The 16368-nt window shown below is 39.7% G+C and overlaps 1 protein-coding gene across 3 annotated transcripts in view; it reads right to left on the bottom strand.

Annotated features, from left to right (window-relative positions):
• Positions 1-145: 145 nt before the first annotated feature.
• COL28A1 (collagen type XXVIII alpha 1 chain) overlaps positions 146-16368 on the bottom strand; it is a 116586-nt gene continuing 100363 nt past the window's right edge. For 2 of the 3 annotated variants that reach the window (XM_048838219.2, XM_048838220.2), the window contains exons 31-36: positions 15405-15441; positions 12788-13339; positions 6085-6275; positions 2414-2663; positions 1345-1521; positions 146-534 (exon numbers count right to left, since the gene is read on the bottom strand). In XM_048838219.2, coding sequence (XP_048694176.2) covers positions 1349-1521; positions 2414-2663; positions 6085-6275; positions 12788-13339; positions 15405-15441 — 1203 coding nt within the window. In that variant the 3' untranslated portion in view covers positions 146-534; positions 1345-1348. The remainder of the gene's footprint in view (positions 535-1344; positions 1522-2413; positions 2664-6084; positions 6276-12787; positions 13340-15404; positions 15442-16368) is intronic. The other variant, XM_048838222.2, reaches the window with a different exon arrangement.

Genomic DNA, 16368 nt, shown 5'->3' with positions numbered 1-16368 from the left:
TAAATCCAAACCTGCTTCAACAGAAGAAAACACTGATTCAGTTATATCCATGGTATTTAAATCCCCCAGGGATACTCATAAATGACACATTTTCATTCGCTGCTCTAAGTGCTGTAACAAGAGAAATAATTTCAAGCACCATTAATTTCTGTTTAAAACTGTAGCATATTTTATTTTTCAAATAGATTGAGGCCTCTATTATTAAATGCTGAGTATCAAAATGTTTGACATCTTAATCCTAAAATTGAAATGATAATTGCCATATACAGTACTATATTAAAACAACAAAGTTGGAGGGAAAAGGTATATTCCTTTGTATACATAATAAAGTTATTACTGTGAAGATCTAGATATATATGGTATACATGAGTGTATCTACATTCTAGTTAATGTGAATGTCTGTCATATTGTGACAAGCACTAAAAGGTATGCTAGTAGTGTTCATATTGACACATCATTCTGGATTCTTCTCAAGTGTTCATTCCTGTATTCACGCCAGAAACATTCATCTTCACCAATCCCAACTGACAGTTTCTAGAAGGCAATAAAAATTAATTTGATTATTAGAGAGTTTTGAGGAATGCAACTGCTGCACTTTAAAGTCACTAAAAAGATCATATTTTCTGTGATTTAGATGAGCAGAAACTTTCTTAGACTCACAAGCAAAAATAAGGAAGTTAATTCTGATACCAGAGATAATGGTTCAGCTGTTGCTGTGTTGGATTCTATATCACCTAATTAATATGATGTACCCACAGTTCTAGTTGTTTAACTGTAAACACTTATGCCACTTACAGCAAAACCTTAATTTTTTAAAAATGTCTTGGACATTAAGGAGATATCTAAAACATCAATCTATATAGAGGTAGCTATTATAGAGAGAGCTATAGCTATGAGACAATGCAATAGTTTTTCTTTGGAAGTTTCAGACTATAGGCAGTCCAATATTCCCACTTGTGCCCTCAAGTAAATTATGTAACATCACCGAGCCTCCATGTTCCATCAGTCAAATGATGATACTAATGCTTACCCACCTATTGTAAAGCGCTTTAAGATTTATGGATGAAAAATGCTACCTAAGGGCTAGGAATTCTATCTCGTTGTCTGTGGAGGCACATGTTAAACAGTATCTGCGAAATATTCTACATGGCAACAAGACAACTGAATTACTGTAGTACTTCTATAAATCAGGTTTTGCATCCCTTTAGACAGTTATACTTGGGAGACCACTTGAAGAGTTGAATACCTCTGGTCCCTGTGTTCAGTATGCTGCACAATTAATTTTCTTATCTTTTCAATTTAAAAGGATTTGTGAGGATAGCCTCCAGCACAGATGTGACTTACTTGTTCATCCATGAATACAGGTTTTCTGACATTCTTTTTCTGTCTCAAACCTATTTCTGGTGCCATGACAACCTCCATACCAAAATCGGGCACAAGAATTGGCATCCTTGTCATAATACCACTTTACCAGATAATCTCGACAGTCTCCTGGTTTCATAGGCTCCAAGCACCTAGGATCTGAAAACACATCAAGTTAAGTTAGCTGGGAATTTTCTTCCTTATTGTGTTAAATTGAATTTTATAAAAGAACCTTCTTCAGTAAATAAAAACCATCTTCTGTTCCACCCACTTGGTCTCTTGGGGTCATATACAACCCTCAATCAAGTTCCCATTGATATCAGTGGAAGGTATGTGAATGGATTGAAAGATATATGGACTAGTGGCTCAGTTTTCAAATTGGGGTGCTTAAATCCCTATTCTGGAACCTAAATCAGTATTGAGGTGCCAGAATTGTGCTCTTATTCTAGAAATTGTCATTGCCAAGCAACAGCAACCAGTTGGATAAAAAAAATTAGTGGTTTGCAAATATTTAACTCCAAGTTTATACATGCTTTTATTTTGTTCCCAATATAATCTAGTGAATTTAGGGTCTAGCAAATATTAAGGTTTGTTAACACTGCCTAGACTAAAAAATAGTGGAGGCAACTCTAGTGAGCAGGCTACCTCCTGAAATATTGTGAATGCCATTCATCCTTGATGAGAAACATCTGCTACATTTCCAGGCCCCAGGCTCACCTGAGCAGTTTGCTAATTGTTCTCAGTTGTGTATCGAGCTATTACATTTTTTCTCTGTCAAAGCTAAATGATTTGAACTCAACTCTCCAAGCATGAAAATGACTTATTCACTTAATCCACTCTGCCTCCTTATTCACTCTGCATTTGGCATAATAAAAAAATTAAAATAGGTTGTATTCAAAGTGTTGTGAAAAGTAGTCAGCATTTAAGAGGAAAAAATGAAGTCCTTAAAGAAACCCGAACAACACCTACTGTAAAACAAAAACCAAAGGTAAAAAGACAAGAACAAGATCTTTGTTCTTTCCAAATTCTAGCAGCAGCATTTGCTCCTTACCTTTTCCAGTTGCTATTACTTGAGGCTGCAAAACTGTTGAAGGCCATTCTACATCTGTGATTATACTGAATGGCAGAGGTACATCTGGACTAGGAGTTCTACTTTCCAAGTCATCAGGTCTGCCATAAAGAGAAGAGGTCACTGGTTGTCTGTGACTATCAGGAAGGTTCCTTTGAAAAGGTGTGCTAGCAGTATAATCCAGTGAGACAGATAACAGCTCCGTCTCTCTGTCAGTCTCTGGAGGGCTCAGCTACAAAAGGATTCAAAGTTTATATTAATGGTAAAATTCTACTTAGACTCACATACCAAGAGAAAAATTGAGATGATGTAGGAGGCTAAGAGTATTTTCTCATGTGCTATTTAGCTGTATTGGTCAGCAATTTCATACCTCTCTAATGAATTGTGAACCTCCACATCTCTCTCTTGCTATTTTTGGAATATATTTTTAGAACTTCTTGGGTGCTGCCGGACTGAGAAAGCAGTATAGTGCTTTCCACTTAATTCAGTAACAGGCTATGTCAAACCTAATTCTCATTAATCAACGCCGCAGGAAACTTTTTGTTGGCAAAGTAAAGAAAATCAGGGATATGAGGGGCCAAAGGGTAAAATGAATCTGTGAAATGCTTCATAATTTCTAGTATGTAGTTCCAAGGGATTATGTGACATTTTAGATCCTGAATCTAGGCACTGAGATGGATGGCACCCTATTTGCTGCATTATTTGCAGGGGGATATGCATGCATTCTGCCTCTTTCCTACTCTTAGGAAGTAGGAAAGTAGTGCCTAAGAGACTACTAGAGCAGAAGGTGATAAACATTTAAATTATGCAGACCATATCTTAATACACAGATTGTTTTGTGGACATTTCTCTTCCCATTCATGGTCGCATGGGATCATCTCATCTCCCTACTGCTGATAGTCAGAATTTTGAATGGTTAACCAGATCATATTAAGAAGCGAATACAATTGATCAAATATCAGAATTTGAAAAGAAATCTACAATTGATAGTGAATTGGCGATTAGGGAAATAGAAATATGTAGCATTTTTTGGACAAAATAACCCCCCTTCCTAAAACCTGTAAAGCTCTGTAGATCATTAACCTAACCCCAAATTCTAAAAATGACTCCAAGAATTATAGATCACAGAATGGAGAGCTTTCTCTGAATTATCAGAATTCCAGATCAATAAATAATGCATTGCTTTTGACTTACGAAACTATGTATACTCTCAATTAAAAGAAATAATATTACAGACTTCAGCATTTCAAACAGCAATTTAAAGCATGTAGTGTTATAGATTAATGTGAAATAATATTGGATACTGGTGAGCTGATTTGTCACTTTTATAACTGGACACTATGTTCTGCATCCCTTGTTTACAAGCAACCAGAATCCAGGGCCAGTCCAGGGAAAATCCTGCCCATTTTGACTCAATAGCTGTAATTGTGTAAATATCTTGCGACAGCAGCTACAACAGTGCCATGAGATCACCTGTTCTGACTTTCAGGTGACATTGTAAACAAGAAGTGGGCATCATTATCTCCTGCAAATGTAAACAAACTTGTTTCTCTGAGCAATTTGCTGAACAAGAAATAGGACTGAATGGACTTGTAGGCTCTGAAGTTTTACATTGTTTTATTTTTGAATGCAGTTATATTTTTGTACATAATTCTACATTTATAAGTTCAACTTTCATGACAAAGAGATTGCACTACAGTACTTGTATTAGGTGAATTGAAAAATACTATTTCTTTTGTTTTTTACAGTGCAAATATTTGTAATAACAAATAAACATACAGTGAGAACTGTACACTTTGTATTCTGTTATAATTGAAATCAATATATTTGAAAATGTAGAAAACATCCAAAAATATTTAAAATAAATGGTATTGTATTATTGTTTAACAATATGATTAATCATGCAATTAATTTGTTTTAATTGCTTGACAGCCCTAAAAAATACTTTTCTGCTTTTGGGTAACATATAGTTGGTTTGAACAGATATTCCTTAGAATGGAAAATATCACTAGAATTGTAACATTTTAACTGTTAAAATAGTTTAAAAAAAAGCAACCTTGCACCCCCTCTTGGGTGTCCATAATACATGCAGAAAGAAAGGAAAAGAGACAGCAACGCTTGAAAATTGAGTGATCTGGTATCAGCTAACAATATCCTATAGGATATTATAGAGACTAGGTGTGTAAGGTAATATCGCTTAATGGACAAATTTCTGTTGGTGAGAGAGACAAGCTTTTGAGCCACACAGAGCTCTTCTTCAGGCCTGGGAAGGGTAATCCCAGCATCACAGCAAAATGCAAGGTGGAACAGATTGTTTAACATAAGTAGTTGGCACATATTGTAAGGGACTATTCAAGGTAGAGTGGCCCATTAACACCTCTGCAGTCATAGGGCAAAAAGACAGGGTTAGTGGGTTACAGGTTATTGTAATAAACCTTAAATTAAGTGTCGCTGGGCATTTAGTGCACTGGATGAGGTGCACCACATGTTGTGATAGGCATGTCTAGGACCCAGAGATCTGGAAAGGGTGTTGTGGGGGATGTTGATCATTGTAGCAGTGGAGATATGTCTTCAGGTTTTGCATCTGTTGCTCTGGCAGGTCTGGTGCCACTTTGAATTGATGTGTCCTGATCTGTGGGGAACTTGCTTCTGATGATGAACTTGCAAAGGTTGTTTGAAGGTCTGAAGTGGGGGTTCAGGAAAGTTTTCTTTCAGAATGGGGTCCCCATCAAGTATGGATTGTTTGATACCCTGCATGGGTTCCAGTGTGGGGTGGTAGGTGAAAACTAAGCAGGTGTGATCAGAGAGGAGGGGTTATTTCTGTATTGAAGCAGGTTCTCTTGGGGTATTTGGGTGGGCTGTTCCATGATGCAATCCACTTGTCAGTGGAGTGTCCTTTTTCGGAGAAGTCGGTTTTAAGTGTGTTAAGATGTTTATCCTGGACTTTCTCCTCAGAGATTACAGAATCTAATTTTCAACATTTTCATTCTAACTGCACAAAACTGTGCCTTCACAACACATTTGCACAGGCAATTACCATATTTTCCACATAAAAATGTCTTCTATTGCATAATTAGGCATATAAACTGCATGCGTACTCAACTGCAGGGGTAAAAGTAGAGGCCAGATTGAAGCCCCATTAAAATGTTGCTTTAAGAGTGAATTTCATGTTCTGTACATTCATAGCGTACATGTGCACTTTGCTACATATATTTTCTTTTCTTAGATAACTATATTTCCTAATAGTACTTTTCCATGTAAGAAATTGTTCTAGTTGCATTCACAAAGGGGTGGTGATTTGTACAATTGTGAATGGAAGGAGAGGTACCCACAAAGCTAACTTTAAGATGTGTCCATACTATGAAAAATTTGAAAATCCTTGGAATAATATATATTTTACAGATCTCCATTTGATTCTAAGACTCCAACATCTACTTCTTTTGGTAAACAGCAGTTTTTTAATAATTAGCAATTAAGTTCCAGATCTCACTTTAAATATCCTTTGTCCAAATCTTGCTTCTGTCTATTGAAAGAATTCATGATTTGAGCATGTTGCCTCTTGGTAGGATAATGAACAATGTAAGAAATTATGTTTTAATGTAAATACAGCCATAGTTCTTTTAAAAGATGATCAGTAATTATGCTTTACTTACAAAATTGATAGTTTCTTGCGTAGGTGGAGGGACATAAAGTTCTGGAGTCTGAGTTTTACCAAACTGATCAATATTACGTTCACTGGGTGTTTCAAATCCAGGGTGAAGAGTAGAAGATGAACTGAGGACTCTGGTGATATATGAGCTGGAGTCATTCTCACAGATTTGTTGGATGAGATTATTCTCAAGAGCTGCAAAGATTAACAGAAACAGGAAGTTTGTAGAGGCTAACAAAAGAAAAGATAAACTTGGAGCCTGATTCTAATCATACTTGCATTGTGGTATAAAGCATGAATCTTTAATTCTAATGGTTAATGAGGTATTGACCGCTAAGGACATGTCAGAATTGCAGTGGGAAGGAATAAAACAATGTAGTCTTCAGAATGATTTGATTCCAACATTTGATAGAGTTAGAAACATTTAGTTAAAACAGTTAATGCTTCCAGGACCAGTAAACTTTTCTAACTACTGGTGTTGGACCAGTGTCCGGAAAGAAAAAATTGTATATGTTAGTGTTTGAGAGAGAGAGATGAAACACTTCCACATTTTACTCTGATTCTGAAAGGAAATTCAGTGCAAAAGTGGAACAGTTGCCAGAGTTGCTCTAAAGTGATCATACACATGAACAAAAAAAAGTCTATAATCCAGTGCTGTGGTTCTCAACCTTTTCCATCCCTTGACTGCTTTCCCCAAGAAACCCCTTAGTATCTATCTGGGATCCCTCTCCCATTTAGCAATATAGAAAGAGCAGAGTGGTTATGACACCTGACACCTGTTCATGACCCCAGTTTGAGAACCGTTGCTCTAGTGTCTGTAGATCTGCTTGGCAGTCACCTGTTTGTCTTGAAAGCTGTGTCATATAGCATATCCTAGATGTATTTACCTCTAAAACACACTTAATTAATTAGTACAGGGAAAATGTATTAGAAAGAGAATGACTTGAAAAGTAGATCTTAAAATTATCTGAAAAGAACTAATATAAAATGAGTATTCTCAAATCTGTTTATTTTTGTTGCTTCATATATCAATGATATTTCCCAATTAATGACTGAATGGGACTAATATATAGGGCTTTATTAGTTTAAAGAGCATAGGGACAGGTGACTAGAGAAAGTTGCTGAATCTGTCATTAAGGTCCCAATCCTGCCATGAGCTCTTCATGGGCTGGCCCCTGAGCCCAGATGGAGCCCCACTGAGTTACTGCTGGCCATAATCTGCATCAGAGTATAAGAATGATGTTACCATTTACTCAGTGAGGTTCCAGTTCTGCCAAGATGTCTGTGCAGGCAGACTTTATTACAGGTTCAGGGGCTAACTGAGTAGGTGGTATCATCTGTCCTATACACTGATGTAAATATTGCCAGTGGAGTTGAAAAAAAAGATTTAGGCCCAGATCCACGAAGGTATTTAGTCTTCTAATTTCCATTGAGGTCAATGGAAGTTAGGAGTCTACCTTGGTGGATCTGGGCCATAATGTTTTGATTTTCCATAGAAAAATCTTAATCTTATGAGTCTGTAACAGGGCACGCTGACGCTTTAAGGCAGGATACAGGCCTAGCACAGTTCTTTAGAAATTTCAGTTTAGAAAAAAGGCTTTCTGCAGATTATAGCTCCTATGGGACATGGCGACTGCAAACCTGAGAGCCAGGCCGGCTGGGAGGTCCTTTTTCCCAGTGAGAAAGAGACACGGGAGGGAGCAATACTGGTGATGATTCTCTCAGGTGAGAGAACCTGGAAAGGCTGTGCCAAGGGCAAAGGAAGACAGAAGGCAGAAGATTCTGGAAGTAAACTGCTGGCTAGGTAAGTGGTGTAGGGTGGAGGGTTTTGATTTTGTGGAACATGGGTCTACTTTCTATGGGAAGAGGGGATTGTATAGTTTAGATGGCCTCCACCTCAGGAGAAGGGGAACCAATCTCCTTGGGGACAGGCTAGCTAGAGTAGTCATAAGGGGGTTAAACTAACACCAAAAAGGGTGGGGGATAAGAAAAGGAAAGATATAAGCACTAGTTAGCACAAAATTGAGATGCTGAGAATAAAGTTCCACCTCCCCACCCCCCCAACACACACACACTGTGAACAAGTTGGCAACTGCTGAGGGCACTATGTATATGGTGGCCCTGTTGGAGAGAGTTACGGCAGACATAGTAGATATCAAGGCCACACGATACACTGTTACCTCAGTTAACTCCTTTCTGCCAGCGCTGACATGACAAGATGTCATAGGAGAAGGAAGCAGAAGGAATAGTATAATCAGTGGAAGATCAAGTACAAGGGCTCTCTGCCCAGCTGCAGAGAAGCACCGACTTATTTTTTCTTAAATCTGAACTGGCAGATCTCAAGGGAAGATCTCGTTGCAATAATTTGAGAATTATCAAGATTACCTGAAGGGGCAGAGAAAGATCATTCCCTAGAATTTGTTCCTTGGCTCCTTTGAGAAATGCTCAGCTTGCTGGATGATTTTAAATTTGATTTAGAATGAGCATGTAGGTCCCTGGCTCCTAAACAGCCTGGAATGCTAAACCTTGTGCACTGATTGTCAAATTCTCAGATTTACGGCAAAAGAAAAATATTGCGGCTAGCTCATGGGTGGGGGGAGAACCGTTGAGGGGATGCCACAAAATAAAATAATGATTTCTCAAGATATTGTAAAAGATATGGTTGAACAGAGATCAGGCTTTAGAAGAGGATGGGAACTGGTTAAGCAGCAAGGACTTAAATATTTCATAAAGTTTCCAGCTCAGTTTCATATCAGGATTAGTGAGGAAGTGTATCTGTTCCAAAAGCCACAGGAAGCAAAAAGGTTTTTAAATAACCTGAAGTGAAATGAGTATCTGTTCTGATTTATACCATGTTTACTTCCCAGTTGTTATGTCTGCCTTACCTGCACTTATGAACCTATCCAATTATTGTGACTGACTGACTGACTTATTTGGGTTATTTCTTCAGCTCCAAGCTTATACTTTATTCATTTTTGGGACACATATATAAATTCTCATCAAATTGTTAACTGTGAAGCGCCCCAGCAGGGGAGTTAAGGGAACACCTCATCCTGAACTGATCTCATGGGAGCGAACTGACTGTGAAAAGGATTTATTTAAATTGCATATGAATATGAAGTTCTTTGCTCCTGTATTTGTGCTGGGGTATTCATGAAACATTTGACAACATCCCCATGTGGCAGATCAACATGAACCATTTGTTTGTAAATATTACAAGGCCTGTGTATTAGCTGGGCACCAACATACACCAAAGATGGAGCGGTGCAGCTCCCTGATGCTCTGTAGAAATTTGAGGGCTCTGATATCACTTTTTAAAATTGATGCCAGTGAGAGACCCTGCTGTGTTGCCGTGCCTTGCTGCTGGGGCTCCTCAAAGCCCAGCAGCTTGACAGTCGATGTGTTGGAAATAGGAGAGATGGCTCTCTTCCCTACAAGACGTCCTGGAAAGCTGCACAGGAGCTGAGCAATGTAGTTATACCCCCTATGGTCCAACAGAGCAGAGGAGAAGACCAACATGCGTTGCTGAGCTACAAGAACAGTGACTTCTACCCTCCTTGTCACCTTCTACTTTCTCCCTCTCACCCTGACCCTGCTTGCCCCTCTCCCCACATCCACTGCCTTCCTCTTCCCCCCCTTCTTCAGTTCCTTCCTCCATCCTAATACCTTTGATAAGCTCAAACCTGGAGTTCATGAACATGAAGTATGAAGTTAGTATAGAAGAGTCACTTATTTGCTGTGTTTTTGGTGCAATAATTTACAATTTTGGGAGCAGTTAGATTCCTCTCCTCTTAGTTATATGTTAATATGAAGAAGGGAAACTGAATGTTTGGTTGTAAACTAAAAGGGGGAGGGACACGTGGCTCTGGAATTCCCACAACATACAATGTCTTATTCAGTGCACCAACCTGTATTACCAGTATTCTGGTGTTTGGTTTGGCAAACTGAAACAAGTACAAATTAGGGGATAATATACGTAACCTTGACATACCTAGTTAAGAAGTATTACATTTGTGGAGTGCATGATCCCTTCCTATCTCCTTACCATGTAGTTACTATTCTGGTGTAGGGAAAATAGGATGCCTGTTTTAAATAAATAATAGTAATAATAATAATACTTTAAATAATGGATATTGGTGGCTCTCCCGGCCTGGATAGTGTGTCTCTCTGGCTGACCCCACCGGAATTTATGAATGGTTTAGTTTTGTCTATATAATGTTAAGTATTTGACAACTATTGCCTTTTCATTGTGCTTGCTTATGCTTGGTATAAAGTTAAGTTGTTATATGTATGTTACGTTTTTGCTTTATCTTGTCTTTTTGTGCTCTTCTCCCCTACCTATTCCCTGGAAGTCTGGCAAGTGTCAAGCATCTATCTGGCAAGGTAATCCAAAATCTGTGGAATGAGTGTCTGAGACATTTCATCCATAGACTCCTACCCCAGTGGGTTTCTGTATGGGGAGGAAGACGAGACGTAATAGAGCAAATTATACAAACATTCCATCCCCTTCATTTGTAAGGCTACAAAAATAATTCTTAACACAGCCAAATGGTCCTGAATCTTAATTTTATTTCCTGGGATGTAATGGGTCTCAATATTCCATTTAAAGAAAAAAGTGTACTGCATGTTCTGGCACCATGGATCATGCTGTGCCCCGGAGGCGTCGAGCAGCAGGTTGGGCTCCTAGGCGGAAGTACGCAAGCAGCTCCACAAGGCTCTCACCTGCAGGCACTGCCCCCCAGCTCCCATTGGCCAGTTCCCAGCCAATGGTAGTGCAGAGCCAGTGTTCAGGGCAGGGGCAGTGCGTGGAGCCCTGTGACACCCCCCCCCCCCGCCGCTTCCGGGCCACAGCGCGGTGTCAGAACAGGTAGAGACTAGCCTGCCTCAGCCGGGCAGCACCAACGACAGGACTTTTAATGGCCCGGTTGGTGGTGCTGACCAGAACCGCCACAATCCAGTGCCTTACATTCTGCAACCCAGTACTGGGTCACGACCCGCACTTTGAAAACCAGTGGCCTAAGACAAAAGACCTCTGCATGTAGAATCACGGCCATCCATGATACACATGGTAAACAATGGACATCACCTGAAGATTAATGAAGTGTTCTTTAATTTCTGCAAAGATCAGTACCAATTGGACATAAGCCCCTTCACAGATGCTTTGGATCAATTTTTCAAAAATATTACATTACTGCAAATTACTGCAGACTGGCATAGAAACCTTGATGTGCCTCTAACAGAGGATGAGTTAATTGAGAATATTAAGAATATGAAAGTTGCGAAAGCCCCCAGGCCAGATGGCTTCCCTGCCAAATAGACACTTCCTTGATGTCCTGTCTGACAGGATGCTTATCAGTTTGATCCGAATGCACTAAGACTGCCAGAGGCCTTAGATCTACTGGGAACTTTGGAAATGCTTCAGAAACGCTTGTGGCGGGAGCAGCGCACCAAGCTCCCTAACCCCTCCACCACCTAGGAGCTGCAGGGATGCAGAGTCAGGTAGGGAGCCCCTGCCAACCCAGCCAACCCTCCCCCCACCAGCAACAGCAGGAGTCCTGGCTGCGCACCACCTTCCCCCAGCAGCAGCGGGGGTCTCGGGCCACTCCCCCCAGCCACCATGGCGCCCCCAGACTGCCCCACCCCGAGCATCCGCGGCCCCCTGCCCAAGTTTTAGTCACGGGTATTTTCAGTAAAAGTCATGGACAGGTCACGGGCCGTGAATTTTTGTTTACTGCCCATGACCTGTCCATGACTTTTACTAAAAATACCCGTGACTAAAAGGTAGCCTTATCTCTAAGTACTTACATGGGGAAGAAATATTTGATAAATGAACTCTTCAGTCTGTAAGAGAAAGGTATAGTACAATCCAATGGCAGAAAGTAGAAACTAGAACAATTTATACCGGAAATAAGTTGTATTTTTTTAACAGTATGGATAAGTTAATCATTGGAAAAATGTACTCAGGGTTCTGGTGGATTCTCCATCACTGGCCATTTTTAAATCAAATTGGATGTTTTTCTAAAAGGTATGTTCTAGGAATTATTTTGGGGAAGTTCTATGGCCTGTATTATACAGGAGGTCAGACTAGATGATCACAGTGGTTCCTCCTGGCCTTGAAACTGATGAATCTTTGGGGTGGAGTGCCTGGGAAGGAATACTTTGTGGTGGTGTCTATGGGGAGGAGAGGTTGGGAAATGTCATAAGCTCCCTTATAGCACTATGTGAAACTGTGAAAAGGAGGGAAGGATTGACAGACCTTGAGGGAGATTAGTGGCCCAGAGAGAGAGAGACAGAATGCAAAGGTGAGGAGAAATCCTCTTCTCTCTCCTGCATGAAGGACAGAAAACTTCACAGACAATGGAACTTTGATCCAGGACTGAAGCATCCTGGGAAAAGACTGACAGAAGCCTTCAATGGAGGGCTGGTAGCCCACAGAACAAAAGAAGTTGGATAAAGAATGGCTGTGGGAACTCTCGTTGTTTGTATTGGACTTTCATTTACCCTGGAAGGCATGAAGATTTGATTTGGCTAGAGGACTAAATTACAGAGCGAGTGAAGGAAACTGAGGAACGAGTTGCATCTGAAGGTAAAAGGCAAGCTACTTTGCCACAGAACTATACTGACTGGCTTCAGTTGCTATGTCAAAGGCCTAATTCCATTCAATGCACTAATTTCATGGTTCCTGTTAAAGAGGTAGTTTCTCTTACCTGGGAGTGTGCTGAAGTCCTCTATCTGGTAGACATGTTCACTGTCAGGGTCTGTAGCTATGAGCTGCAATTCTTTCAGAAACTCCTGAAAGTTGGGATCAGTCTTCTGAACTACCCCAATTACAAATATCTCAATGTTGATGGCATGCGCATTCCTCACTACGACATCCAGTCTTTGATCACGAGTATCAGCTTGTCCATCTGTTATCACAACAGCCACTTTTCTTACCCCTTGTCGTGCAACCTGAAACATCTCAATGGCTTTGTTGATAGCTGCAGCTGTGTAAGTGCCTTCCCCTAGGTACTGCATATTATCAACAGCAAGTTTCAGCCTGTCTTTGCTCATGTGCTGCTGCAGAGTCGATACCTGCTCTACTTTGTGGCTGAAGTTGATAATGCCAATGCGGGCTGTACCTTGGTTGGCTGTTACCCTGTCAATGAGTGTATTCACAAAATCTTTGATAATTCTGAAGTTGTCTGGTCCAACACTTTCTGAGCTGTCAATTGCAAATACAAGTTCCAGTGGAGTTTCTTTACATTTGACGCTACAGCCTAAAATATTAACAATTTTAGACATTTTATGAGAAATTTCCTTTCGATTACACAATGAATGCAACTGAAAAATATATATCAGACTCTCAGTCACCCAAGCCAAGGGGACTTTTCTGAAAATAGAAAACTAAAGTAATCTACAGTTACTGTTACTAAGATTTTTTTTCATAGCAAATGGTAGGCCAGATACAGAATGGAGAGAAATGGGTAGAAGATTCTGACTTCCCAAATTTTAAAGTATTTATCTATCTCTACATTTTTATAATGAAGGTGCTCTTTTTCCTTGTTTACATTTTGTTTATTTATCAACATCTACTAAATATTTATTAGAATGTAAGAATGGTTATACTTGGTCAGACAAATAGTCCACTTAGTCCAGGATCCTGTCTTCTGACAGTGGCCAATGCCAAACGCTTCAGAGGCAATGAACAGAACAGGGCAATTATCAAGTGTTCCATCCCCTGTCATCCACTCCCAGCTTCTGCCAAACAGAGGTTTAGTGGTACTAAGAGCATGAATTTGTGTTCCTGACCATCTTGACTAATAACCATTGATAAACCTATCCTCCAATAATTTATCTAATTCTTTTTTGAACCCAGTTATTCTGTGGGCCTTCATGACACGCCCTGGCAATGATTTCCACAGGTTGACTGTGTGTTGTGTGAAGAAATACTTCCTTATGTTTATTTAAAAACTGCTGCCCATTAATTTCATTGGGTGACTCCTGGTTCTTATGTTTTGTACAGGGGTAAATAACACTTTCCTATTCACTTTCTCTACAACATTCTTGATTCTTACAGACCTCTATCATATCCCTCCTTAGTTGTTTCTTTTCCAAGCTGAACAGACCCAGTCTTTTTAATCTCTCTTCATACGGAAGCTGTTCCATACCCCTAATCATTTTTGTGGCCCTTCTCTGTACCTTTTCCAATTCTAATATATATTTTTGAGATGGGGTGACCAGAACCACATGCGAGTATTCAAGATGTGGGTGTACCATGGATTTATATATTAGCATTATGATGTTTTCTGTCTTATTATCTATCCCCTTTTCTAATAGTTCCTAACATTCTGTTTGCTTTTGTGACTGCCACTGCACATTGAGCAGATGTTTTCAGAGAACTAAGCACTATTACCTACATAGGAGACAAAGTATCCATAATTATACCAATTTAATAACTTTCAGTGGCGCTATTAATATATTCAAAGTAAATTAATAAACAGAAATGTTCTTTATTGCATTTTGTGTTTATAATTTTAAGTTCTATCTCCCTTAAAGCCCACAATCTAGTAATTGAAACCCTAACATTTTTTCTGACAGTTTAGTTTATAATTTCTGAAACCTTTAAAAAAAGACATTAACTATGTGGTTTATGTCCTCAGATTTCCCAGGTTTGCACCGTCTGTAAAGGTAATATGCCCAAACTCTAGGCCCAGTCACCCCTTCTGCAGACAGTGTGCAGTACAGAGTTAAGGGAAGACATCTCAGTGAGGTTATCCTTCCAGTAATTCTGTGTAGAGAACAGGTTCTTTCTTGGCCACTTGCGGAACATTCTGCATGGCTTGCCGACAAACCCTGCAGATCCCAGAGATATGCAGAAAGCCTGGCCCCTGGTGTTCCCTCCTTCTTCTTCTCTTCCTTCCCCCTCCCCTCCCCCCACTTCTTTGGCAGTGTGGCTATGCTGCCAGGACTTCCTCAGCTGGTGTCTGCCCCTGGAACCCTTTTTACACTGCTGGGACAGTGTCTAGGGACATATGATACAGTTTCTGGCTGGATTATACTTCCACTGTGAGCTCTGCTGGATTTCCTTTTGATTTGCAGAATTCCTATTGCTAGCCCATATGATGTGCTTACTTTTCAGCTGAAAATCATAGGCTCTACCCAACTTCATTTATTTTCTGTAACATCTTATTTAAAGATGTTTTACTGCTGACACTTTACATGTGTTCCATTATGACAGAGATCCTTCCACACTAACATGGAGTAGCTGGTTTTACTTGTATCCTTTCAACCATGGTAGTTTTATTAAAACTTGTTATTTCTTTTCCATTACATAGATCTTACCACATATTTCCATGATAAGTCTGATAATTTCTTCTTTCTGAAAAAGAGCATTCATTAATGTGTTACGTTTATTCTAATCCTGGGGCATGTTTTTCTTTTGTTTGAGCTGCTACTGCATATCCAAAACCTGCTGTCCCATTCTATTGAAGTTTTGCTCTTTTACAGAGCAAATTATATTGCACTTAGGGACGATTATAAAGTGGCTGGAACTCATAAATGTCACCAGCTGACAGGAGGCTATATCATGCCATCAGCTTCTAAATAGTACTCCTAGTTGAAGTCAACAAGGAGTCCGGTGGCACCTAAAGACTAACAGATTTATTTGGGCATAAGCTTTCATGGGTAAAAAATCCCACTTCTTCAGATGAAGTCAGTTAGCTGTTCTTAAAAATCTACGTAATATGTGGCCCAAAGTATTTACAATAAATTGCTCTTGATACTAATCATAGGTCTCAAGAGTTGTAACCTGTTGTTCACATCTCGGGTATTAAGTCCTTTAATGCACATTTAAAAAGAAAAACTTGCAAAGATGACATGGTTTACTCTATGTGGTTATGTCAGAGACCGCATGGTCCATTATTTTATTATCCTAAAATGACCTGTTTGAAAGAAAACTATGTGGTCTAGACGTCATTACTACATATCCCAGTTGTTCCCGTATGCATTTCTATCCACCCATATTGTACATTCTCAGCAAATTGCCTGCTTCTGTCTATCACATGAAAGGGTTTTGGAACGCTCCATGTTTGGCATGTGTAGATTCTTCAGGAAGTGGTATAGTTAGCAAAGTATTTCCACTGCTCCAGCCAGCAAGAAGAATGACAACAACACAGCAGAACCTGCCTATGACACAAATTCCACCAATAAGATGATAATCTCTGGTGGAATTTGTGTTCTTCTTCCACATGTATTGCTAATGTACTGTCAGTGTGTCTCTGAATTCCAGGTCAGCCCAATTTACAAT

This window comes from Caretta caretta, chromosome 2 (assembly GCF_965140235.1).
Source record: "Caretta caretta isolate rCarCar2 chromosome 2, rCarCar1.hap1, whole genome shotgun sequence".
Lineage (NCBI taxonomy): Eukaryota > Metazoa > Chordata > Testudines > Cheloniidae > Caretta > Caretta caretta.
The sequence above is the reverse complement of the archived record's forward strand: the minus strand, read 5'-3'. Positions and strand labels throughout refer to the sequence as shown.